The sequence below is a fragment of the Pleurodeles waltl genome, chromosome 2_1 (assembly GCF_031143425.1).
Source record: "Pleurodeles waltl isolate 20211129_DDA chromosome 2_1, aPleWal1.hap1.20221129, whole genome shotgun sequence".
NCBI classification, from domain to species: Eukaryota; Metazoa; Chordata; class Amphibia; order Caudata; family Salamandridae; genus Pleurodeles; species Pleurodeles waltl.
This window is the reverse complement of record NC_090438.1, coordinates 811,695,848-811,720,688: the sequence shown is the minus strand read 5'-3', so window position 1 is coordinate 811,720,688 and position 24,841 is coordinate 811,695,848. Positions and strand designations below refer to the sequence as shown.

At 43.2% G+C, this 24,841-nt stretch overlaps 1 protein-coding gene across 1 annotated transcript in view; it reads left to right on the top strand.

Annotated features, from left to right (window-relative positions):
- The window catches only part of ACOT13 (acyl-CoA thioesterase 13), a 101,645-nt gene extending 86,939 nt beyond the window's left edge, over positions 1-14,706 (top strand). The window contains exon 3 of the mRNA XM_069218746.1: positions 13,209-14,706. Within this exon, the coding sequence (XP_069074847.1) occupies positions 13,209-13,365 (157 nt within the window). The 3' untranslated portion in view covers positions 13,366-14,706. The remainder of the gene's footprint in view (positions 1-13,208) is intronic.
- Positions 14,707-24,841: the final 10,135 nt, after the last annotated feature.

Here is a 24,841-nt window from a genome sequence, read left to right as displayed (position 1 = left end):
ACATTAACTATTTAGCCACTGAATCATTCACTGTGTGTCCTGCTACAGCCAATTGGATCGCATTCGGGGGATGTACAGTTTGGTTCTTCATCTTTACTCCAGGAACTACATGCCCCGAAACCACGTTCACAGTCTAACTTCCACTGTCTGCCTGGATTAATAAAAGGGGTTGTTGCATTTCACGTTTGAGTAGATGTTTCAAAAGGAATTCCACCGTACTAATTTTTCTGAACATTTTAAATTTCATCAGCACCCCATTGTATATTTCTTAATTTTTGTCCCAGGGTGATGTATACTGCGGCCAGCTGGTTTAGCTTATACACGGTTGCCGTATTTGTCTGTTATTGTAATTGTATTGTATTTTTCCTACATGAACCTTATCGTTTCTTATGCAAGGCCTCATTAGGTCAATTTTTGAAACACTGTAGAACTATGTTTCAGTGTGAAAATGAACATTCCCAAAATATCGCACAACTACAGTGGTCTGTGGACCCCCACTTTATCATTACTGGTACCCGGAGACCCCCACTGAATCATTACTGGAATCCGGGGACTCCCCCCACCCCCCACGGAGTCACTACTTAAAGCTGGGGACCTTATCTGTTAAGTTTATTTCATTTTCTAAGCATCTGAACAGTCGTGGACCCCCTGAGGAGGCTTTGTTGACCCACAGGGGTCCCCAGACCACAGGTTGGGAACCACTCCTCTACTGTTTTGCCTGAAAATATGCCTACCAAAGGTGAAACTACATCATACAGGACAAAAAGTCCACCTTCTGTATAAGAGGGCTTCTCCCTTACACTTTATTATTCTTTCACAGAAGGTGAGCACTTGTACGTGTATGCAACAGCAGAAAGAGTGGTGGGGCAGGACCGTTACGTTTGTACTTGAGCACTTAGAAAAACATAAAAAATGATGATGTAGTAAAAATAATTTAGAAACTTGATTTGCGTGTAGCATGCATGACTGAGATAAATAATTTAATGTGTGATGGTTAAGCCTACTTTGAAGATATAAAATAGTTTCCCTTGTAGTGCAGAGGAAGGAAACCCCCACACAGCTAATAGCATGAGCTGAGACAGTGAAACTCCTCTGGGGCGGAACTAAAGAATATAATACATACCCAGTAGGTAGTTATCGTTAGGACCTAATTCCAATAGACAAAGCATTTTTGTTCTGCTACTAACTTCCCTTCGATGAATCTTTACAAAATGTTCAAAAGTAGTGGTATGGTCACCTCAGCTGCTGTGTGGAAATATTCAGGGTGATTCATCAAGCATGAGCTTAGAAAATCGGGGGTCCCAAAATGTGTTTTCCCTATGCAATTTCCCATAAGGATTTTGAACACATCTACAGCCCGAACCTCTGAACGGAATTACACCAAATTCGGTAGAAAGATAGATCTTGGACCAGAAAGAGCCCTTTTTGTAATTTGGTGTAAATCTGTTCAGTAGTTTTGGAGCTATTAAATGAAAAAGAAATATAGATATCTAGGGACGGGGCCTCTACGGATACAAAGCATAGTGGCGAAAAAAAAAAAATACTCCCACTCACACCAACCCCCTGCCACGCACATCCTTCTCCCCTGTGAGGCGTGGGGTTGGGTGCTTGTGGGGGGAGGGATTGGCCACAGGGCCTGGCCACTGGCCAGGTCCTGCAGCCAACCCCCACCACACACAGCTGAGGGCCATGTGCGTCGGTAGTTGTATTAACACTTGATAATCTTATATCAATTTAAGTTATAGTTATGCTTATAAGTGTACTTATCTGAAGAAACTATAACTCGTGGCCGACAGTAACTTTAGGCCACAAATAACAAAGGCTGAATTTCTATGGTTTTGTGTTGGTAAAATGTGAACCTAACTAAAACGTCCCTGTAACCTTTGGGTTTTTGAATGGAAAAAAAAATATATATATAGAGAGAGAGATATATATAGATGTATAGGTGTGTGTGTGTGTGTGTGTGTGTGTGTATATATATATATATATATATATATATATATATATAGTCACTAACAAACATAGGATACAGGGATGTTATAGTTAGATTTAGATTTTACACACACAAAACCATAGAAATTCAACAGATGAAACTGGTTTATAATAAAACGTTTTAAAGTTGGAATCAGTGGATCAATCTGCAGCTCTCCTGATATCCTGAAGACGTGATCCTAGGTTGAAGGACTTGGAAGCCATGGCCCCTCTAGGAATGAGGGCCAAATATGGAGGTGTCTATAGCAGCTTCCAACAAGATCCACTTTATCCAGCAGCCTGGAGTGGCTGAGGAAACCAGTTGGAAGGTTTTTTGAAGAGCAATTAGGAGTTGGCCTCCAGAGGACTGGCAAAATTCTCTAGTGCGGTCCTCAAATTCATTCATACACTGGACAGTGCACAACTTAGGGTTTTCCGGGAAGCTGGGATAAGTGATTAGCCTCGAGAGGGTCTTGGTATGTCTAATTAAGGAAACGGTAACTCAGTCTGAAAAATACACTGTACCTGCCAGGTCCAAGGCCTTGACGTCAGACACCCTTCAACAGGAGACTAGCATAATAAAATGGTCAATTTGGCGAATATTTGTTTTTGAGACAAGTCAGCGTTAGCCGGCTATCGCTGAAGGAATCTGCGGATGATATTAACATTCCACAGTGTTGAATATTTCAGAAGAGGAGGGTTGGTTAGACGTAACCCTCTTATAACCCTGCTAATGAAGGGGTTATTCACCAATTGGCTTGCCCTCAAAAGAATTGTGACCTGCAGAGATAGCCGATCGATAATTATTGATGGAATTGTAGCTAAGACCTCCAGACGCCATTTCCGCTAGGAAGTTGGTGACAGATTTAATGTGGGCCCCAAAGGGATCTGAACCCCGTTGGTTGTACCAGCCCAACCACTTGCGCCAGGCTGAGGTGTACCATTTAAGGGTATGACCATGAAGATGAATTTAATTTAACAGCCTGGTCCGACAGTTTTGGCACGAACCAGCATGTTTGGAATTGTGCCAAGCCATAAGTTGGAGAGTGCCCTGAAGCAGATGGGGTCAGCTTTCCTCATTGGATCCAAAAGCAGATCTAGGAATGAGGGAATCTGGACTGGAGATTCGCAAGACATCTCCAAAAGAACAGGGAACCATGGCTGAGCTCCACACAGGGGGATGACGAGGATCAGTTTGGCTTTCTGAAAAACTTGGAATGTGACCCTCGGGATCATCAGGAAAGGCAGAAATGCACACAGCAGGGGACCGTTCCACTGCTGGAGGAATGTGTCCATGACCATGGCCAAGAGAAAAACCGGGGAAGCTGGTGGGACGAACAGGAGGCAAATAGGTCTGTGTGGCATTGACCCCACCGGGATTAAAGAGCCTGGAATACTGACATGTGGAGCCTCCATTCCCTGGTGTTCCTGAGGAATCTCGTTATCTCTACTAGGTCTGGATTTTGTTCCCCCTAGTTTGTTTATATATCTGACTGCAGAGATGTTGTCCATTCTCAGCAGTATGCAGCATACGGAATGGGGGGTCAGAGCCTGAATGGCGAAGAAACCAGCTAAGAGTTCCAAGCAGTTTATGTGCAAACAAGATTCTTCCTGTGACCACCGACCACTGGTGGTAATGTTGCCGCATCTGGCGCCACAGCTCCATCGACTGGCGTCTGACTCCAGTACAATGTCCGGTTGGGTACCGAAAATGGCTCTGCCATTCCATGCTGACGTGGTCTAGCCACCACTATAGTTCGGACCTGGTCTCGGGATTGAGATATATGAGGTCAGATTTACTCACGCCTCTTTGGAGAGGTTGTATCTTTAGGCGTTGGAGAGCTTGATAATGGAGCACAGCAGGAAAGATCGCTTGGAGTGAGGAGGCCAAGAATGCTACAATCCTGGCTGAGGCTTTGAGAGAGAGTTGGGACTTACGAAGTATAGACATGATCTCTTTCTGGATCGCTTTCAATTTTGGAGGGGAAAGGAGCAACTGAATTGATCTGGAATCCCAGAGATTTTATGCAACAAGATGAAACAAGAGCTGACTTTTGGCGTTTATGATGAAGCCTAGGCTATGGAGCAGTTGGATGGTCCATTCCTGATGGCATATTAGGGTCTGTTGACTCTGAACCATGACTAGGATGTCGTCCAGATAAATAATCAGACAAATGTCTTTAGACCGGAGGTTCTCCATTACCGGGCGCATGAGTTTGGTAAAACACCACGGGACAGAGGAGAGCCCGAAGGGAAGAACTTTGAAGTGGAACCATCTGTCCTTCCATCTGAATAGGAGGAATTTCCAATGAGGGGGCCAGATCGGAAGGGAAAGATAGGCATCTTTCAGGTCCAGACAGACCATCCCTGACCAATGCGCTTTCTCGAAGGATGGCTCTGAGAAGATGAATCCCCTCCATTTTGAAATGACGGTAGATGATCCATTGTTGAACTCCCTCAGGTTGATGACCAAGCGGGAACCCCTTCCTTTCCTGTTCCCTCCAAAGATACTGCTGCAGAAACCAGAGGGTTCTGGAGTGCAAGGATCAATTGCGCGCTTCAGTAATAACTGGTCTATTTCCTGTTGAATAAAACTCGGTTCTTGTTGGGAAAAATGGAGAGGGGGAGGGGATACCGTCTGATGTGGCTGCCCAAAGAATTCTAGTTTGTATCCCTTAACGGTCTCTAGTACCCATGAAGTTAGGGAAAACCATTTGGTCAAGAACTCCTGAGTCCTGCCCCCCAGCACCACATAGACAGGAGAAATCAGACTTACCTTGAGTGTTAGGTCTGGGGTTGTACCTGGTCTGGGTACGGAAAGAACCGCTGGAGAAACAAGGTTGGCCACTTCACGCTCTGGCGGGGCAGAAGGTGCCTCGGGCTAGTGTGGTATAGCCACGTCCCCCGGTTGCGATGGAAGATGTGGGGCTGCGAGAGAGGCCAGGGCCGGACGTTCACCCTCTTTAACGGCCGGCCTTGGAAAAAAGACGTTGCTTGCAGATCTTTAGTATGAAGCTTAGTCTAATGCTGTGAAAGTGTGGACAAATTTGCCCAGGCCCTTGATGAATTTCTCACCAACTAAGCCATTTGCAAGGGGCCCGGGTTCCGCATTAGCTAGCTCCGTAAGCTTTGGGTGGATGCACATGAGAACTGAGCATCTGCACTGTACTGACAACGTGCAGTTGGCATTCCCTAGAATGCATAGGACCCTCTGCGCCCAGCCTGCCGGTGTGTCATTGTCAATGGGAGTAGCGTTCTGTTTCGCCATGACAGCCAGGTCCAGGATTTTGCATAGCGGTCCGGAAAGGTAAAGTAATTTGTCTTGACAGGCTTTCCAGGATCTGTTAATGCCTTTTTGGGGGTCTTTGGAGGACCTTTTTAAGGAAGGTGGCGAGGTTGCTGTCCAGTTCTGGGGTTTCTGCCACTATGTGAGGGATGTTGGGCGTGGGCATTCCCATCTTTTTCTGTTTCGGACCTCTCTGTCAAAAGGTTTGCATATTCTGTGGCTGTCTGGAGGGGGGGGACCAGTCCAAAGAGCGTGGATGGACAATGCTGTCTGGGTCTAAGTCCAGGAAACGGTCCGAGGGGGACACAGGGTTAGAGCAGGCAGCTGAGTCTTGGAAGCTGCTTCAATGTTTTTTATGGGCCTGGTGAAAGTTGTTGTCTGAATTGGACGGATTGGAGCTGGACTCATCTGTCTATTTATCTGGGATGGGAGGCGGAGAGGAAAAGTTGGAGATGGAAGGCGTTGGGGCCGAGTAGGCGTGCTGTCAGGATAAGCCATGAGATATGCAGGCCATGGCTTCCGCATGTGGCCACTCCGAGGTGTGGGGAGCGTCCTTGTCTTGTGGGGGAGGGGCAGCATCATAGGGGGAACTGATAGGATGTATCTTTTTAGCTGGCGGGAAATGGGCTGAAGGGCAGGATCCTGCACTCTATTGACAGACTGAGTGACCGATGCGTCTAAGGCATGAGCAATATCACCGGCCAGCATGAGGTTGTCATCTTGATCACCGGGCCGGTTGGTGGGCAGGCTGTGCTCTGCCACTTTGATGAGTCTTTCAAGATGTGTGGTATGCAGGGGGGCAACCCTTGATTGATGGCCGCAGCAGAGGAGGCAAGTCACTGACCACAGTTGGAAACTGGAATTATAGTGTGGAAAAAATAAGTAAATAAATGCCCCTCAGGTAAAACCTATATAGCCTTGTACTTGCTCTGGCAGAGGGCATGGGGGAGAGAAATTCATTCTGCTTGAGGTAATTCCTGTAATTTGAGGCCTCAATGGCAGCAGGTTCCACTTTCCGAGCTGACAGCGTAGGCTTGCATGTTTCCGGATACAGACCAGGGAAAACTACAAGGATTCAAAGACCCAGAGTGTGCAGACGCACGCACAGGCTGCGAGCTAGAAATGGTAGTCGTCCCTGCGCAGTGTCTCCCTGCTCCTCTACACCTGCGTCAGGTGCTGAAATTCACAAGCTGCACCTGTATCTTAGGAAAAACAAAACGGAACATGCAGTCAAGGAAATTATGGTCATGCGGCAGATCAGGCAAATATGAAATTAACTTATCTATTGCTTAGCAGCAAAGAAAGAAGACGATTATAACGCTGAGGGCTACATATATATATATATATATATATATATATATATATATATAAGCAGCAATGGGGCGTCATAGGCGCAAATATGGAAGCAGCAATGGGGCATCATAGGCGCAATGAAATGTGGTAACATAATGTTGGGACATGTAGTTTTTACTTTAAGAAATTGTATTGGCTTCTGTGTGTTTCATGTTATAATAAACAGCAAAGAAGGAGAAACATAATCCAAAGCTTCCGGTCCTGACAAAGAATATTATTTACTGCAGTATCCTCAGTAGAAAATGCTTTCAGTTTTCCATTTCAGTTCCACCAAGATGGCGGTCAGATGTGCCACACTTTTGGCATGAATTCAGAATGTGCATGTTTCCGTCTACATGTCAGAATGTTTTAAAGAAATAGAAGAGGAAGATATTTGAGAACTCACTTAAAACGTGTCCTAATTCTTCTTTTTACAGCACTAACCATAATTTCTGTGGCAAAATGAACCCCCTCATTTTGTTCCTTTCTAAATTAAATGTTTTACGTTTTACCAGTTTGATTCAGTCAAGATGGCTTCAGGTGCGCCACACTTTTGCCATAAGTAAGACGGTTAGCACTCTAGTTGTTCTTTAGAACACTCTAGGAGGCTGCAGTAGAACACAAGAGAATCAACTGACAGGCTGCTTCTGTTGGAAGTACGTGCTTTACTGAGAATGTCAGACTTCATCCTCATATGGCTGAGAAAGTGTGAATTCACAGAAAATATGCTCTTATTTAACCCCTTGCACGCCATGGACGTAATGGTCACGTCCATGGCTCCCCGTGTGAGGTGCCATGGACGTAACCATTACGACCATTTACCGGCCCTCAGGGGAAGCGCTAGTGTTCCCCCCCCCCGAGGGCCACCCCCCAGGTCAGGGCTTGAAGGGGAATCGCTTCCCTTTCCACCCCCAACCCCACCCAGTGACGTCTGATGACATCAGCACGCGAAAGCATGCTGACCTCAGCGCGATTGCGGAAGAGAAATGCTCAGCATTTCTCTTCCGCTCGGGAGGAGGGGGCCAGCAGAGACATGAAAGGAAAGGAAAGGCCTTTCCTTTAATGTCGTTGCAAGCATTTCTGCTGCCCGATCGTGTTGCGATCGGGCAGCAGAAATGCCCACTAGACACCAGGGATTTTTTTTTTTAATGAACATAAGGGGAGCTCCCCCTTGGGAAGGGCCGCTCCCCAGGGGTGCAACTCATTTTTAGGCCATTTCTGCTCCCCCTGGGGGCAGAAAACCCCCTAGAAACTAGGTATTAAAAAAAAAAAATCTTTTATGTTTAGGGAGCGACCCCTTCAGCAAGGGTCGCTCCCTGGGTGGCCAAATTGTTTCTAGGCAATTTCTGTCAGAAACCACTAGACACCAGGGAATTTTTTTTTGTCACATACTTACGTATAAGGGGAGCGGCCCCTTGAGTAGGGGCCGCTCCCCAGGGGGCAAATACATTTTAGGCCATTTCTGCACCCCCCCACCCCCCATCCACCCCCACGGCAGAAACCACTAGACACCAGGGAGGTTTTTTTTTAATTATCCTTACGCATAAGGGGAGCAGCCCCTTGGGCAAGGGCCGCTCCCCGGGTGGGCAAAATATTTTTAAGCCTTCTCTGCCCCCCCTTGGAGGCAGATCGGTCGTCTAATATAATTAGGCCGATCTGCCTCCGGGGGGGGGGGCAGAAACCTCTAGACACCAGGGATATATATATATATATATATATATTTTTTTGTTTTACTTTATGGTTTTATGTATGGGGAGCGAACCCCTAGGCAAGGGGCAAATTGTATTTAGGCCATTTCTGCCCCCCTTGGGGGCAGATCAGCCTATTTTTGTTAGGCCAATCTGTCCCCAAGGTGTGCAGAAATCACTAGACACCAGGGATTAATGTGTGCGTATGTGTGTGTTTTGTTTGGGGGGGCTGCCCCTTGGGCAAGGGTCGCTGCCCACGGGGGCAACTTACTGTTGGCCAATCGGCCTATTTTTGGAAGTCCCATCTGCCCCCAAGAGGGGAAGAAGCCCACCAGAGACCAGGGAAGATTTATTTTCCGAAGAGGGTGCGGATATGGTCATACCCCCACCCCAAATAAATGGGGCCAAAGTTGTTCTGCCCACCAGTGGGCAAATAGGGCAATTACCCCCGATCCACACCCCGGGGGGACAGAAAGTCTACCAGATGGCATGGAATTAAAAAACAAATAGTGGGGTGGTGCCTAACAACCAGTATGGCCCTGGTTATGCCCCCACCCCAACTGAAGGGGGGTAACAGTCTTTCAGCTCTCCCCCGCACACTAAAACATCTTATCCCACGGCAAGCAAGAAGACATTTGATTATTTGGGGTTTTGGTTTTACATTTGGGCCATGAGAGCTTGGTAACTCTCAAAATCGTCCCACTTGGAATGGTGAGGGCTGCACTTTTTTGACTTTGGGATGCTGCCATGTAGAAAAATCCACAAAACCCAGACACATCTGAAAACGAAACATCTGGTTGATTCCAAGGTTGTATGCTTCACATGCACCACGCACCATTTTCTTACCCACAATGCCCTGCAAACCTCCAACTTTGCTGGAAATCACAAATTTTTCCCACATTTTTGTGATGGAACCTTCCGGAATCTGCAGAAATCCACAAAATTCCTACCACCCAACATTGTCCCATCTATACAGATAAAAATTCTGCTGCACTTGTCAGCCTAAAAAACTTTTTTTTTTCTGCCCTTCTGGACCCACTTTGGTTCCCCCCTCAATTTCAACATGTTTTTCGCTCTTCTCTGTCACAGGCACTTGGCCCAGCTACAAAAGTGAGGTATCATTTATACTTGGAGACTGAGGGGAACGTTGGGTGGTAGGAAATTTGTTGCGGTGCGGTGATCCCACACAGAAATGTGGGGAAAAGTGATTTTTTAAGCTAAATTTGAGGTTTGCTGAGGATTCTGGGTAAGAATTAATTGGGAGATCCATGCAAGTCACACCTCCCTGGACTCCCTAGGGTGTCTAGTTTTCAGAATTGTCTGGGTTTGGTAGGTTTCCCTAGATGGCTCAGGACCAGGACCAAAAACGCAGGTGCCCCCACCCCCAAAAACAGATAGTTTTGTATTGGATAATTTTGATGTGTCCAGATAGTGTTTTGGGGCATTTCCTGTCGCGGGCACTAGGCCTACTCACACAAGTAAGGTATCATTTTTATCAGGAGACTTGGGGGTAACGCTTGGTGGAAGGAAATTTGTGGCTCCTCTCAGATTCCAGAAATTTCTGTCACTGAAATGTGAGGAGAAAGTGTTTTTTTGCCATATTTTGAGGTTTGCAAAGGATTCTGGGTAACAAAACCTGGTGAGAGCCCCACAAGTCACCCCATCTTGGATTCCCCTAGGTGTCTAGCTTTCAAAAATGCGCAGGTTTGGTTGGTTTCCCTAGGTGCCGGCTGAGCTAGAGGCCAAAATCTACAGCTAGGCACTTTGCAAAAAAAACACATCAGATTTCAATGTAAAAATGTGATGTGTCCATGCTGCGTTTCCTGTTGCGAGCATCAGACCTACCCACGCAAGTGAGGTACAATTTTTATCGGGAGACTTTGGGGAACACAGAATAGCAAAACAAGTGTTATTGCCCCTTGTCTTTCTCTTCATTTTTTCCTTCCTTCCAAATGTAAGACAGTGTGTAAAAAAAGAAGTGTAATTGAGAAATGCCCTGTAATTCACATGCTAGTATGGGCACCCCAGAACTCAGAGATGTGCAAATAACCACTGCTTCTCAACACCTTATCTCGTGCCCGTTTTGGAAATACAAAGGTTTTCTTGATACCTATTTTTCACTCTTTATATTTCAGCAAATGAATTGCTGTATACCCGGTATAGAATGAAAACCCATTGCAAGTTGCAGCTCATTTATTGGCTCTGGGTACCTAGGGTTCTTGATGAACCTACAAGCTCTATATATCCCCGCAACCAGAAGAGTTCAGCAGACGTAACAGTATATTGCTTTCAAAACTCTGACATCGCAGGAAAAAGTTACAGAGTAAAACATTGAGAAAAATTGTTGATTTTTTTCACCTCAATTTCAATATTTTTTTATTTCAGCTGTTATTTTCTGTAGGAAACCCTTGTAGGATCTACACAAATGACCCCTTGCTGAATTCAGAATTTTTCTACTTTTCAGAAATGTTTAGCTTTCTGTCACTAAGTGGAAGGAGGCTGAAAGCACAACAAATAGTAAAAATAGGGTATGTCCTAGTAAAATGCCAAAATTGAGTTGAAACATTGGGTTTTCCGATTCAAGTCTGCCTGTTCCTGAAAGCTGGGAAGATGGTGATTTTAGCAATGCAAGCCCTTTGTTGATGCCATTTTCAGGGAAAAAAACACAAGCCTTCTTCTGCAGCCCTTTTTCAAATTTTTTTGAAAAAAATGACATTTTCGCTGTATTTTGGCTAATTTCTTGGTCTCCCTCAGGGGAACCCACAAAGTCTGGGTACCTCTAGAAATCCTAGGATGTTGGAAAAAAAGGGCGAAAATTTGGTGTGGATACTTCCCCAAATAGCCAAACAAAGGCTTGGCACCTGAGGGGGAAAAGGCCTGGCAGCGAAGGGGTTAAGCTTCTGGAGCACCTTCCATGACCTGTATGGGAAAACAATGAGAAAACAGTTTTCTCTCAAACATGCTTCATGAAATCCCAGCAGAAGGCTTTTAACAGGGTAAAATCACCTTAGCAACGAATTATTTATATTCTAACTGAAATCTACTATCACCCCTTATATGTTCTCTTGTTTATGGCCCTCAAAACCTGCCATTCACTACAATACATTTTATTGGGGTGCTATCATGTATATTGATCCCAAGATGGCTGCCATCACTTTCTGGTTGAACTGCTAGCAGCCAATCAGATCTCACCATGAAATCTGTGCTTAGACTCTGCCCATGTATGCGGATTTGGATGTCCTTTAATATCTCAAAAACTACTGAATGGATTTACACCAAATAACAAAAAGTGTGATCTACAGACCAAAGCCACCTTTCAGTCAAGCTTGGTGTAATTTTGTCTAATGGTTCGGGCTGCAGGTGTGCCTAAAGAGTCTATGGAAATTAACATGGGAAACGCACTTTTTTGACGTCTCCCTTTAGTCGGCCCGCTTAACGGATCATCACAAAACTTCCCATGCAGAGCAAGACCCTAAGAGACACCTTTTATGGAAAATGTTGTGAAGATTCGTCAAACGGGTACAAAGATTTAGGCAAGTAAAAAAAAAAAACGTATTCTATGGAAACCTAGTTCCAGCTATAACTACCTACTGGCGACCGCCAGTAGGATATATATTATATATTCACTGAAAAAAACCAAAGGTTACAGGGGCGTTATAATTAGGTTCTGAATGTACTCTTAGAAAACCATAGAAATTCCGCAGTTATAGTTAGAGTTCTTTTCAAGTAACTATAACTTGCACCCCTGCCATGCGCAGGTTTTTCTTCAAACATCTGACTGTTTATGTTTCATTTATACTTTTAAGGACATTATAGAAGTTCTCATGACTGCTGGGGTAATTAGCAGTGCATGGCGAGGGTGTGAGTTATTGTTACCTCAGGGCGCACGTTATAGTTACTTGACAGAACTCTAACTAGAACTGCTGTATTACATGGTTTTGTATGAGTAAATTCAGAACCTAACTATAACGTCCCTGTAACCTTTGGATTTTACAGTGAATTTCTAAGGTTTTTTTTTATTCTATTTTCTAATAACCTTTGTTTTTTTTCAGTGAATTTCTATGTTTTTTTTTAATGTAAAGACATTTTAATTACTAGACATTAATCCAACAAGCACAGCCTACGGCCAGTCCCTGTGGCCAACCCCTATAACAACCCACCCAAACTCAGTCCCTCTTCCCCAGGTCGATCTCGGCCCCGGGGATCCTATCCCCTGGGGCCAAGCCTAAATATATATTTTTTAATATTTAGGTGGGCCCCTTTCCCTGGCTGACATCTCCGGAGCCTGGCCTAAATATTTTATTTTGGGGGGGGGGGCCTGGTGGGATCACGCACGCCCATCCCACCGCGACCCTCCTTCCCCAGGCTGATCTTGACCCCGAGGACCACATTTCCCGCAGCATGGCTTGAATATTTATTTATAATTTTTGTAAAAAAAATTTTAGGGGTGGTGTGCAGCATCTTTCCATGCACAACAAGAATCACTGGCACACTTTTTTCGGAACATTTTGTGAAGATTCGTCAAACAATGCCACAGACATGGGCAAGTCAAAAACACTTTTTTCTGTGGAAACATGGTCCTAACTTTGACTACACATTGGCGACTGCCACTAGGTTATATATATAATAGTTACTACTAAAGCTATGAGTAGCCATATTTAAAAAGAATTAATCAATGCCACTCAGTTCATGAATAATCCATGATGTAGCGTTGTAGATCTCTAGCAGCTGACATTAAACGCAAACTAGAGAATCTTAGAGGTTGCTTAACAACAGATTTCATAATGACACTCCAAGCACAAACGTTTTGTTTTGATTTTCTTAGGCTGCCTAGTCAATCTCCAACAAAAAGGTAATAAAAGTACATTGTGTATAAATTATCAGACCTGAAAACTCATACACGTTTCTTTGTTTTCTTCTGTTTCATTCAGATACACGAATGCAGCTAAAATTGGGGACTCGGTGCTAATCACTGCTCAGATTTTGAAGCAAGGAAGAAGTCTCGCCTTTGCCACTGTAGATGTCACAGACAAAGCTACAGGGAAATTGATAGCGCAAGGAAGACACACAAAACATATTGGGAATTAAACCACATCAACTACATCTGGCATTGTAATGGCAAACACATTACTGAGTTATATTTGAATAAAGTCTGCCCCTTCACGCGAACCGTGAAAGATCCACGCTTTGTCATCGTTTTTCCTCATATTATCACCGACCCCCTTGACACGTTTTCGTACTTTCATGTTGTTTCTGTGTGAAATGCACTCTGTGCCTTTCGTACAGAGCTATGTTTTTTCACGCAAGGCCATACATCACTATTCAGAAATGTTTTGAAGCAAATGTCAACTCTGTAGGTGTTCACTCCTTCCCTATGGCCATTCCTTTGTCACTGCTCTTGGGAAAACCTCAGTCCCATCTCTAACTAACACTTAAGACTGGGCAAAATGCACCTTACAGAAGATTTTGCATATTCTGTCAAGCGATGTAAGTGTTTGTAGATTCTCATTCTACGAATCGTGATCTGCCATTTATGTTCCAAGTTGGCGCTTTTTGTGCGCTTGTGTACAAAACGTTTTGTCATTTTGGCCCTTGGTGTTTGTGGACGACTTGAAAGTAAAGAATACATGGTCAGTACATAGCTTTTACTAGAATGTTACAGCATTTGTTTTTCATAAACATGTAGAAGGGTAAAACGTATTTTAGTGACAAAAGAACAGAAATTGTTTACTCCTCTCTCCCTTAATTACTTTGCATTGTTTGCACCTAAGCAGAGCGCAAATTCAGATCTTAGCCATGTGGGAACAACCTATTTTGTACTTTAGGCCATATTTTATGAAGATTTGCACCGTGGAATAAAAAGATGTAGTAGTAGACCAATTTGTTGTCGTCGTTAAAGTTTGCAAATCTTAGTCTGGTCTTTATAAGAAAGTTTTGCACGAGGCCAAAAAAGAACGACCCTCTTTTGTGCTTCTAAGGATATTTGCGTAATAAGAAATGATACAGACTGCTTGTAATTTGCTTGAAGCAAAGTAAATATGCACCATTTGTGAGTGAGCAAAAGCAGACTTAGTATAAATCATATTTTTGCTCCATATTTGTCTGGTGCAGTCTTTACAAAAAACATGCAAAACATCAAAACCTGCTTGCACGAACTCAAGCACCAAAGATGGGGCAAAATAGAGTTTGTTCATTTTTGTAATAGTGGCACGTCACAAAGCCCTCTGTGTTGTAATCTTTCAGTAACCCTTCTAATGGCATACCTACTTCTTCTATAAAGTACATTTGTTACGAATCATTTGACTTGTTTTATTCGCTAACTAACCTCTGAATGCAATTGTCTGAAGAGTGTATAAATTTGCAGTTGGCATCTTACCAGACTATAAATACATTTGAAATTGGAAATAAAGCTACGTTATTTGAATTAAACTGAAATGGTGTCACTTGTGTTTGAAACAGACATATGAAGTCCGGGATTGCATGGAATAGATATAGTTCTGAGATGCGTTTATGCTGGCAATTTGTATTTTAAAGAGAAAAAGCACAAAGTGTAAACTGGTGGATAGTCGAAATATGCAAGTAGAGCTGAGTAAATCCTGAAATAGTGGCTGAAATTAGTAAACCATTAGAATATTTTTTTTTTCCAAACTATTTTTGCGTTTTAATTGGTGTTGCCATCTCAAAAGAGGTAAACAGTGAAAGAAGAAACAAATCTTGTGTAAGGTGGTCTTCAACATGGTCAATTTGACGAGATTTTCCACTTGATACATATAATCAGTCTTGAGCAAGGCCGACCAAATTGCAGAAACAGAAAACAAATATAAACCATTACAATCATTTTAGCAGTTTTATTCGCATTGGTTGCTCTTGTTGGAAGCTTGCTGGAAAAATAGTTCAACCTTACTGGTAATGGCCACTTTTTCATTACTTTAGTAATTTCAGGTCTTTTGGAAGCTGACCAACAAGTTACTTCAAGCAGGAGTAAAAGGTTCTTTAAAGACAGATGGAACAACAAGGGGTATTCTGCAACACCAGGGGTATCACGTGGCTTCTACTTCAATTTTCAATCACCTCTTATGTGAACTTTGCAAATCTAAATGATGCTTGCAAATGGACGTAAGTCACAACAGGAGTGAAAGTGTAGCACACTAGAAGTAGTAGTCTAGTACTAGCAGTATATGGAGAAGAGCATAATGCGTAGAAGGCAGCTGAGGTGCTATCACACATGCAGACATTTCACATGTTTGGATGGACTAGCAGCACCCAGTCTTCTGAGCTCCACACAGTTTACAGTTTCCTGTGCCCTGCCTCTTCTTCCTGCGTCTAGTCTTTGCGCCCACACCCTCAATGCACCTGACTTACAGATCTTTAAAGGGGAACATAACAACTCTCTTTAAAGAATGTGTTGCAGCACTGGCTCAGTAATGCTAGGAAGAGGAATATGTGGAATCCAGAGAGCACAGATTTCAAATTCATATGTGCACATTCCCAGGAGCGAGGCATTTCATTACAAGACCAGAGGCTACCATTATGCAATAACCTTTTATTGCTGCCCCAACATACAGCCCTTTAAAGAACTTCAGTACATCATAAAGCATTTTAGAATGTTCAAATAGTATAAATGTTTCACGCACAGTCATCCTCCTCTTTTATTCGCTGCTCCTTACAGATAAGTATTATGCATTCTTATTCATACTACATTGTGGCTTTTACTGTTTTGCTACAGAATGCTTACTAGAACCAATGATTACTCTTTTGGTTATTCGTAATTTTATAACCCTTCTGATTTATAGAATGGTCTTCATTTATGGGTTTCAGGTAAGTATTAACATATATACAAGGTTCAATTGGTGTGTGGTGTTACCTACCACTTTCTGTCCATAACTGAGAACTGGGACCCTTTCGTGAGGCAGGCAACTCGTTAAATCAGGCTGCAGAGTCTGGCACAGCTGACCGCTGAATCCTGATTTTGAGGGAACCTGTGGTCGCGTAAGCAGTCTGCTCTGCAACCACGTCCAAATTATGAGGGTGCCTCAGAGCTTGGACATCCCCTGCTGGTCCTTTTTAAGGTACATTCTGTCCTTTTGGGGAAAAAGGGAGGACTGAAGTAAGGAATTTCTTCTATTGGTATGTGTTTCCTGACATGCAGGCAGGGAAAATATGCTTCTTTACAATATCTATTCGGTTTTCTAACTTAAAAGCAATATGTCTGATGGTAAAAGGCCTTAGGTGCATCCAACAACAGACACTCTTAAGAGATTCTTTGAGGAGGAATTGAGGTCCTTTGTTAAAGAGGCGGTGGAGACCGCTGTTGCTAAAAGGAAAATGTACACTCCTTCATAAGAGAATTATTTGTCCTTTTCAGAGGAGGATGCCTCTTCTACCTTGATCACCCATAAGAGGGGAAAAGATTCCCAGAAGAGGAAACATTTGAACAGAACTGACACTAAGGCTGTAAGTGATGGTAGCTTAAGTTCTACAATAGAGGATGTGTCCTCAGCGGCACTAGAGGAAAGGGCCACCTTAATGGTGTGTTTGGAAAGGTTGCCTGTCGTGATATAAGAAAGAGTTACCTTGATGGCACAATGGAGATGAGGGATGGTGAAAGGTTCGCTATAGAGGAGAATACTTTTGGGGCTGAGGACATAGGGCCTGAATAAGAGTACGACGGTCCAAATAACGCCATACCCGCAGTGGTGGTCTTACTGCCGCAACCTTGGGGATCCCACAGCCAGATTATGATGCAGGCGGTCGGCCTGCCACAAGACTGCCGCCACCGCCAGGATCCTGTATCCTGACGCGTTGGTGGTGGTGAAAGCCATGTTCCAGCAAGGCGGTGCCGATGTCAGTGCTGCCTTGCCGATCGTGACATGCCTTTCCGCCGGCCTTTTCACGACGAGGACCCTGCCATGAAAAGGCCTGTGGAAACGCAAAGATCGGGCCAGAGGGGAGCCCCTGTACTGCCCATATCCATGTCATGGGCATTGCAGAGGTCCCTCTGCCAGCACAGTCGGAATGCGCACTGTCTGCTATGGCCGACAGTGCGCATTCTGACTGTGCTGGCAGCACAGTCTGTGCAGCTGGCATTGGCCTCTTTTAGAGCCAAAGCCAATGCCGCCACACTGATTGTCCCGCCAGTCCCATGGGAACATCATCATACAGCGGTCTGGAGCCTGCTGGCTTGGCACCAGCCCCCAGACCGCTGTATTGGTGGTCCCATGGTCGGACCGCCAAACTCGTAATCAGGCCCTTATAGTTTGGTAAGTATATTTTTGATCCTTAAGAGAGTTCAGACCTCTTTGATAACCTGTGTGAAGACTTAGACCAGGCATCAACATATAAGGGTGTGAAGCATTCCTTCAGGGGTGATATGTTTGACGCTAACCTGATCAAGCATCCATGGAGCGCAGAGTGGTGGCCCATGGGTCATTTAGCAAAGTTTTAAAATTATGTGTCAGGAAACCATTGGACAAGGACACCCATAATTTTTTGAGGGCAGAGTCCCAGCGGCCATCCACAGGAGAGAAGTCCTGCACAACACCGAATCGCGACCCAGAACTTATTACCTTTTTATTTAAGTTTGAGAAGAAACCCAGTAAGGGGATACATCAGTGCCTGAAGCAATATCAAGATAAAGTCTTAGATGTGTTGGGTCCCTTATCTTGCATCCTAGACTTGGCTGAAGCGGCCAGATGAAGTAGTTCAATGGTCAACGTGGAGCTAATCAGAGGATGGGCCCAAAGTGCTATTTGCATGTTAGGGAATGCAAATGCTGGCTTAATAATGGACGAAGGAAGGCGGTCCTTATGAGAATGAACCCCAACTTGGCAGATTTATTTGAGAGTACATGGGGGACCCAATTGGGCTTCTCTTCGGAGAGAGCTTTGTTAAATCTTTGGGAAAGTATGTCTTCACTTTCACTGCCTTTAGCAAGGCACAAAATAACATGAGACATGTTTTGGCACAAGGGTTTTTGGAAGGGCTGATTAGAGGGGGGCTGGTTATCATCCGCGGTTCCTCCTGGTCCCAGTATTACTCCCAGGAGCCCAGAAGCTATGGGAACTATGGTATAAACTATCAGTTCAGCTCAGGATTCTATCTTCAGAGTGGAAGGAGTTAAAGGAGTCGTGGTGGAAGATGAAGGCTTCAAGGTGAGCTCAGACACCACAGTTAGTTCAACTCAGAGTTTGGGGGAAGACTGAGCTCCTTCACACACATTTGGGAAAGAATAACATGAGACATTTGTGTGCTGGAGACTGTAAACAGTTTCAGGTTAGAGTTTTGGGGAACACCTGTTGAAAACAGCTGAGTGATCTACTGTTGAATTTGGAAAAGATGAAACTAATAGATGCGGAAGTTGCCCAAATGTCAGAGAAAGGGGCATCAATTCAAGTAGAGGATTTAAGAACATTGGATGCTTTTGTGAGCAGGGTTTTTCTTGTAAAAATGAAATACAAGGGTTGGCGTCCTGTAATAAATTTCAGGGAGAGAATCCATCTCCTGAGGGACATTTTGCAGGACAAAGACTGGTTGGTGAATTTGGATTTAAAGAACTCATATTTTACAATACCCATGGCAAACGTCTCTCTGAGATATTTAAGATTCAGGTGGAAAGGTGTCTTATACCATTGTCTTTGTCTATTCTTCGGCTTTTCCTCCGCTTATTGGTTCTTCACCAAGGTGATGCGCCCATTCAGTAGCCTTCCTGAGAGAGGGAGATATCTGATTGATAACATAGCTGGATGACATATTATTAATGTCCCAGAACAGGTTAGATTTGCTGGAACATCTCACTTACACAAGGGACTTCTACAAAGTATAGAATTTTTAATAAATGTGGACAAGTCTGTAATGGGATGTAAATTTGATTTTTAATTATTTTTGTGTATCCTTGCCAGATAATGTTTATCGCTCATTGAAACAAATATCCCTGAAATTAGCGACTTTACTTTATTTGATCTCTTTTAGAAGAGTTTCAGACGTTAAGGCTCCAGAAGTTTGTAACATTTTATTTTGTGGGTGGTGTTCATTTTGATGTTTGGAAACGGACTAAGACCATGTCTGAAAGTATTTGCTATTCCTCCTTTGAGGACTGCAGGAAATTGTATTTTGTGAGTTGTATAAGAGTTTATGAACAAAGAATGCTGGAATTCAGAGCTGATAGAGAAAATCTCTCCAGCGTGAAACCCTATAACAATGACTACAATTTCAAGGTGGGTAGGAGCAGTGCTAGCTGGAGCTGATATATCAAAATTTAGAGCTCACTCCTTTAGAGGTGCTATGGCTAGTGAGTTCCTTTAGGCAGATGGAACTCTTGCTGAGAAGGCAGCAGGCTGGTTAAATGATAATACTTTAGCTAATTTTTACCCAAGACCTGTGGCGCATGTGAGGGCAGTCTAGCACTGGGGAGCTTTAAACATGCCTCCTGTCTTGTAATGAAATTGTGATTCTCTAATTAACATGTAGAGAGATTCTTGATTTTATCAAACCAACATTATCACACCCAACTCTTCCATTTCTTTTTTTTTTTTAGATGAATTAATAAAATTTTATTTATGTCTGATTTGACTGTATTAATATGTGTTAGTTACAGGTTTTGTTTTAACAGGAATCTATTTGTAATGAATGTTGATTTATATCTTTCTTTTTCAGATAACACTTTGCAGTAAAAGTCAATTTGTGTCAAGTTTGAAGAACATCTTGTGTTTTCTCACAGCCTAAAGGGAAATGTGTTGTGGGGCAGGGATTTATATACTGTGCTTCAATATTATATTCCAGTTTGGAATACGTTTTATTATGTGTTTCTACTGAATGTTTCTTAATCCCTTCACTGCTACCCCCAACCCCCCCCAAAAAGTGCTAAGCCCTTTTTGGCTATTTGGAGTAGTTTGCGCTTAGGGCAACATAACATTTTTTCTAGGTAAGTTACCCATGCCAAATGTATGTCCTTTTTTCCCCCGACATCCTGAGGATTGTAAAGGTACCCAGGGTTTGTGGATTTCCCTGGAATATAGCAACATTTTGAGTTTTTTTTAACAAATAGGGAAAAAGTGGTTCAGATAAGTGTCTGTTTTGTCCCTAAAAATGGCATCCACAAACTGGTTACTATACTATGCTTTCAGGAACATGCAGAGCTGAATCACAAAAAATATTTTTTTTACCAAAGATTTGGCATTTTTCTAAGACTTAGGGGCTTATTACAACTTTGGAGGAGGTGTTAATCCGTCCCAAAAGTGACGGTAAAGTGACGGATATACCACCAGCCGTATTACGAGTTCCATAGGATATAATGGACTCGTAATACGGCTGGTGGTATATCCGTCATTTTACCGTCACTTTTGGGACGGATTAACACCTCCTCCAAAGTTGTAATAACCCCCTTAGTCTGTTTTCCCCTACTTCCAGTTTGTGGTGGAAACTAATGTGAAATAAACCCTTGGGTGATTCAGAAAAACCGACAAAATTCGGAATTCAGTAAGGGGTCATTTGTGTAGATCCCTTGAGGTTTTCCCAAGGAAAAGAACTGTTGAAATAAATATTGAAAATTTGTAGGAAAAAATGGCATTTGTAACATTTTCATCTGCAACTTTTTGTCACAATGGCAGATTGACAAAAGCAATATACCATTACGTCTGCTAGGTCCCTCTGGTTGCGGGGATATATAGGGTTTGCAAGTTCTCCAAGAACCCAAGGTACCCAGAGTAAACAATTGAGCTGCACCATACAATGGGTTTTCATTGAGTACCAAGACCAATTCTTATAGCCAAATAAGCAGAGTGAAAAATGGGTATCAAGAAAACTTATGTATTTCTAAAATGGACACAAGATATAGAGTTTAGGAGAAATGGTTATTAATACATTGCTAAATGTCTGGGTACCCGTACTAGCGTATGATTTGGAGGGTATTTTTTAGAGTCGCATCTTTTTTTATATACTGCTTTACATTTGAAAGGCACAAATGCAGTGAAATCCAGTTGGTAATAAGAAACGTTCCACTATTCTATGCTCCACCAAGTCTACCGATAAAAATTGTACCTCAGTTGTGTGGTTAGACCTAGTGCCCATGACAAAAAGCTGCCCAAAACCCAAAATAGACGCAGTACATTTTTCCACCCATAACCGACCCTCTTTTTCCAATGTGGATAGCTCTAGATTTTGCACCCTAGCCCAGCTGGCACGTAAGGAATCCTAGCCAACCTGTACATTTTTAAATACTAGACACCATGGGGTATCCAGGGTGTCCTGACTTGTTTGTCTCTCACCACGTTTAGTTCCCCAAAATCACTTGCAAACCTCAAACTTTGATGAAAAAAACTCATTTTTTTCACGTTTCTGTGATGGAAAATTCTAGAATCCGTGGGGAGCCACAAACATCCATCCATCCGGCTTTCCCCCAAGCCTTGGTAAAAATGGTATCTCACTTGTGTGACTGGGCCTAGTGCCTTCACCGGAACAAATCAAACCAAGGTCAAGTAGAGTCCCTTTGTGATGACCCCCACCGATGTTAGTTTGATCAGTTCCTGTTGAGGACACTAGACCCAGCCACATAAGTGGAGCAGCATTTTTATTGAGATAAGTGGAAAAAACAGTGGGTGGTAGGAATATTGTGTTTTCCTTCTGATTCTGGTAGAATATGGCACAGTAGTGCAGGGGAAAATGTGTGATTTTAGTCACATTTGAGGTTTGATGGATGAGAAAACTTGTTGGGATCCATGAAGGACACACCACCCAGTACTCCCCTGGGTGTCTAGTTTACGAAAACATTTAGAGTTAGTAGATTTTCCTTAGAGACAATGTACATCCTGGCAGAGAAAGGCAAAAAAGACAAATATTACTTTCCAACCATCTATTCCTCAAGTACACAAGCATGAGTGTGAGTGAAGGTTCAAACCGTATAATTTTATTAACAAGACCTTTCTACAAAAATGAAATGCACGGTTTATTATTGAAAGGTCAAAAAACTGAATCAATGACTCAGCTTGTGAGCTATAAAGCTGCGGCAAGGCACCAATCGCTGTAGGAGCCGTTTACGCACCTTTCGTACATGGCACACAAGACCATTCACACTGCCAGCCACGGACCCAGCACATTACATCACTCACACCAACAGACAGCGCCATTCAAGGGCTCATCACTTTCATACGGCCAAATGACAGACATAGCAATCACACCGGCCCACAGAGTGTTTGGAATGGCGTTTGGCTAGCAGTGTGTGTAGTGACCAGCAGCAAGTCACCGCTCACTCACCATCAGCCAAATGCCAGCTCACACACACCACCAGTCAAGTGCCAGATTACACACACTGGCAGCCAAGAACTAATCCACGCACACTGCCAGTCCATGCACACTGTCAGCCAAGCGCCAGTCCACAAACACGGCCAGCTAAGTGCCAGTCCACGCAAACTGCCATCACATTTTTGTTAACAAAAAAGAAAACACAAGCCAATTGGAAGTAGATAGAAAACTATACCTCCAAACACAGCAGCTCAAACTAAACACATCACACTAATGCCAACCATGAAATCTGAACAAAAAATATAAAGCGATAAGAAACAGTCAGTTTACTTTTACCCTCACGGTTGCTCCCAATAACTCAGTTGCATGTGGTACAATTTAAAACATGGACGCACACAGTACAGGTTTAAAAGGACATTCAGGGAAGTACATATGACTCTCCTTCCGCACACCTCTTTAGATACAGACTCTATCTCTTACCTGGAAACTATTTTTTGAGTGTGGGAGGCATGTGATCAGGAATGTGGCTATCTTTCAATCTAGCCTCATCCTCTACCACTCCTACTCTAGGAACCCTTGCCTGTTCCACTACAAAAAGACTGCCTATCACAGACTGCTGAAACTGAACTGATGTCATCTGACTCTGGAGAACCATCCTTGACTACAACAAAAGCATTGAAGTTTGTTAAATGGAATAAATGGATATCAAACTTATACCAAATGTAAGCCTTACGAACGAAGTGTAAGTTTCCAACCTCTAATCTACTCTATCTGTACCACCAATTTTCTTATTGAAGTATAAAATGCACACAGGTTTGTGCACTTCAGCAACCTAACCCCAAACAGTCACAGGTGAAGTACTTTCATCATGGATGGTGGTCAGCATGTAGCATATCAGCAAATTTCACAGCTAGAAGTTTGTCACTACACAAGGCACTACACTGACCCATCATGTTTTTTATTTCTTTTTCAAACAAGCTCTTTAGGGTAACCTTTACGGTTAGAGCGGATAGTGCCACAAGCAACAGTGTCCACTTTCAACAATTCCCTGAACAGTTGCACACCAGTGTTGTGAACTTAACTAGGCATAAATGGTGACCTTTGTTAAAAAGTCCTCCATGAAGGTCCCATACAATTTTCTCACTAACGCCAAAGTGGACAATGAGGAGGGTCAATACTGGAATTTCTACCAGTGCACACCCTGAAATTATAGATATAACTAGCCCTACTCTCAGACAGCATATACATCTTGATTTCATAATGTACCCTCCTACTAGGAATGTACTGCCTAAAAAGTAATGGAGCCTTGACTAGGACCAGTGACTCATCCACATCTATTTCTTTCTCTGGAACATAGATCTCTGAAAATTGATCTACACAGTGATCAAGGACAGGTAGAATCTTAAAAAAGATGGTCACAATCGGGGCTCTTGTGACAATGCTGAAGCATTATCAACAAAATGCAGCAACAGAATAAGCAAATGCCGATAATGACCCATGGTTGCAGGAAATATAGCCATTGCCATCAAGGGACCAGTAGACCAATATGAAGACAGCAACAGCTTCCTTATCAAGTCCATCAAAAAAGTTGAACCCAAGAACTTCTTCAATTCAGCCAGATGTGTGGGAGTTCACTGGTCAGCTCTATAGTAGGGCTTAAGTCTGACACTACTGTCCCTCAAATACTGTTCAGCATACAGATTAGTCTGATCAACAGTCTAATCCAAAAATACATTGTCCATAAAAAACTGAAAGAAATGTATAGGCAAAAGGTTTTCAGTATTCACTCTACACCGTGCGACACCATTAAAGGTAGGCAACACCGGCTGTACCATATTTGGGGCAACCCAAACTTCAGCACTTGGAATGGGAAGCCTTTCAGCCCGAGAATACAATCCAGATGCCTCTGCTACACTTTCAGTACATCACTGTCCTCCTTTATATTAGGCATTTCCTCCTTACTGACAGTAGCTTCAGCATCAGATGATTCCTCTTGGACAGAAAATTCACTGCCAGAATCTTCCACTTCCTCGTCTGTCTTAGATGTAGAGTCAGTCTCTTAATCATGGTCAGAGGAAGATTCGAAAAGCATACCAACAACCTGCTGCACGCCAGTCCTGCTACTAGCCATAATCCTTACTAATAAAAATAACTTGACAAATAAGTCAACAATAACCGACACTATGGAATATAAGTAATAAACAGTGTGGCTTTATCACAAAGACCTACTTACTCAACAGCAATACTACTCAATAGCCAGAGACAGCTAGCCTCATCAGCACAGACACAGCAAGCACCAACGATATCTCACTAGAAAGGAAAAACAAAA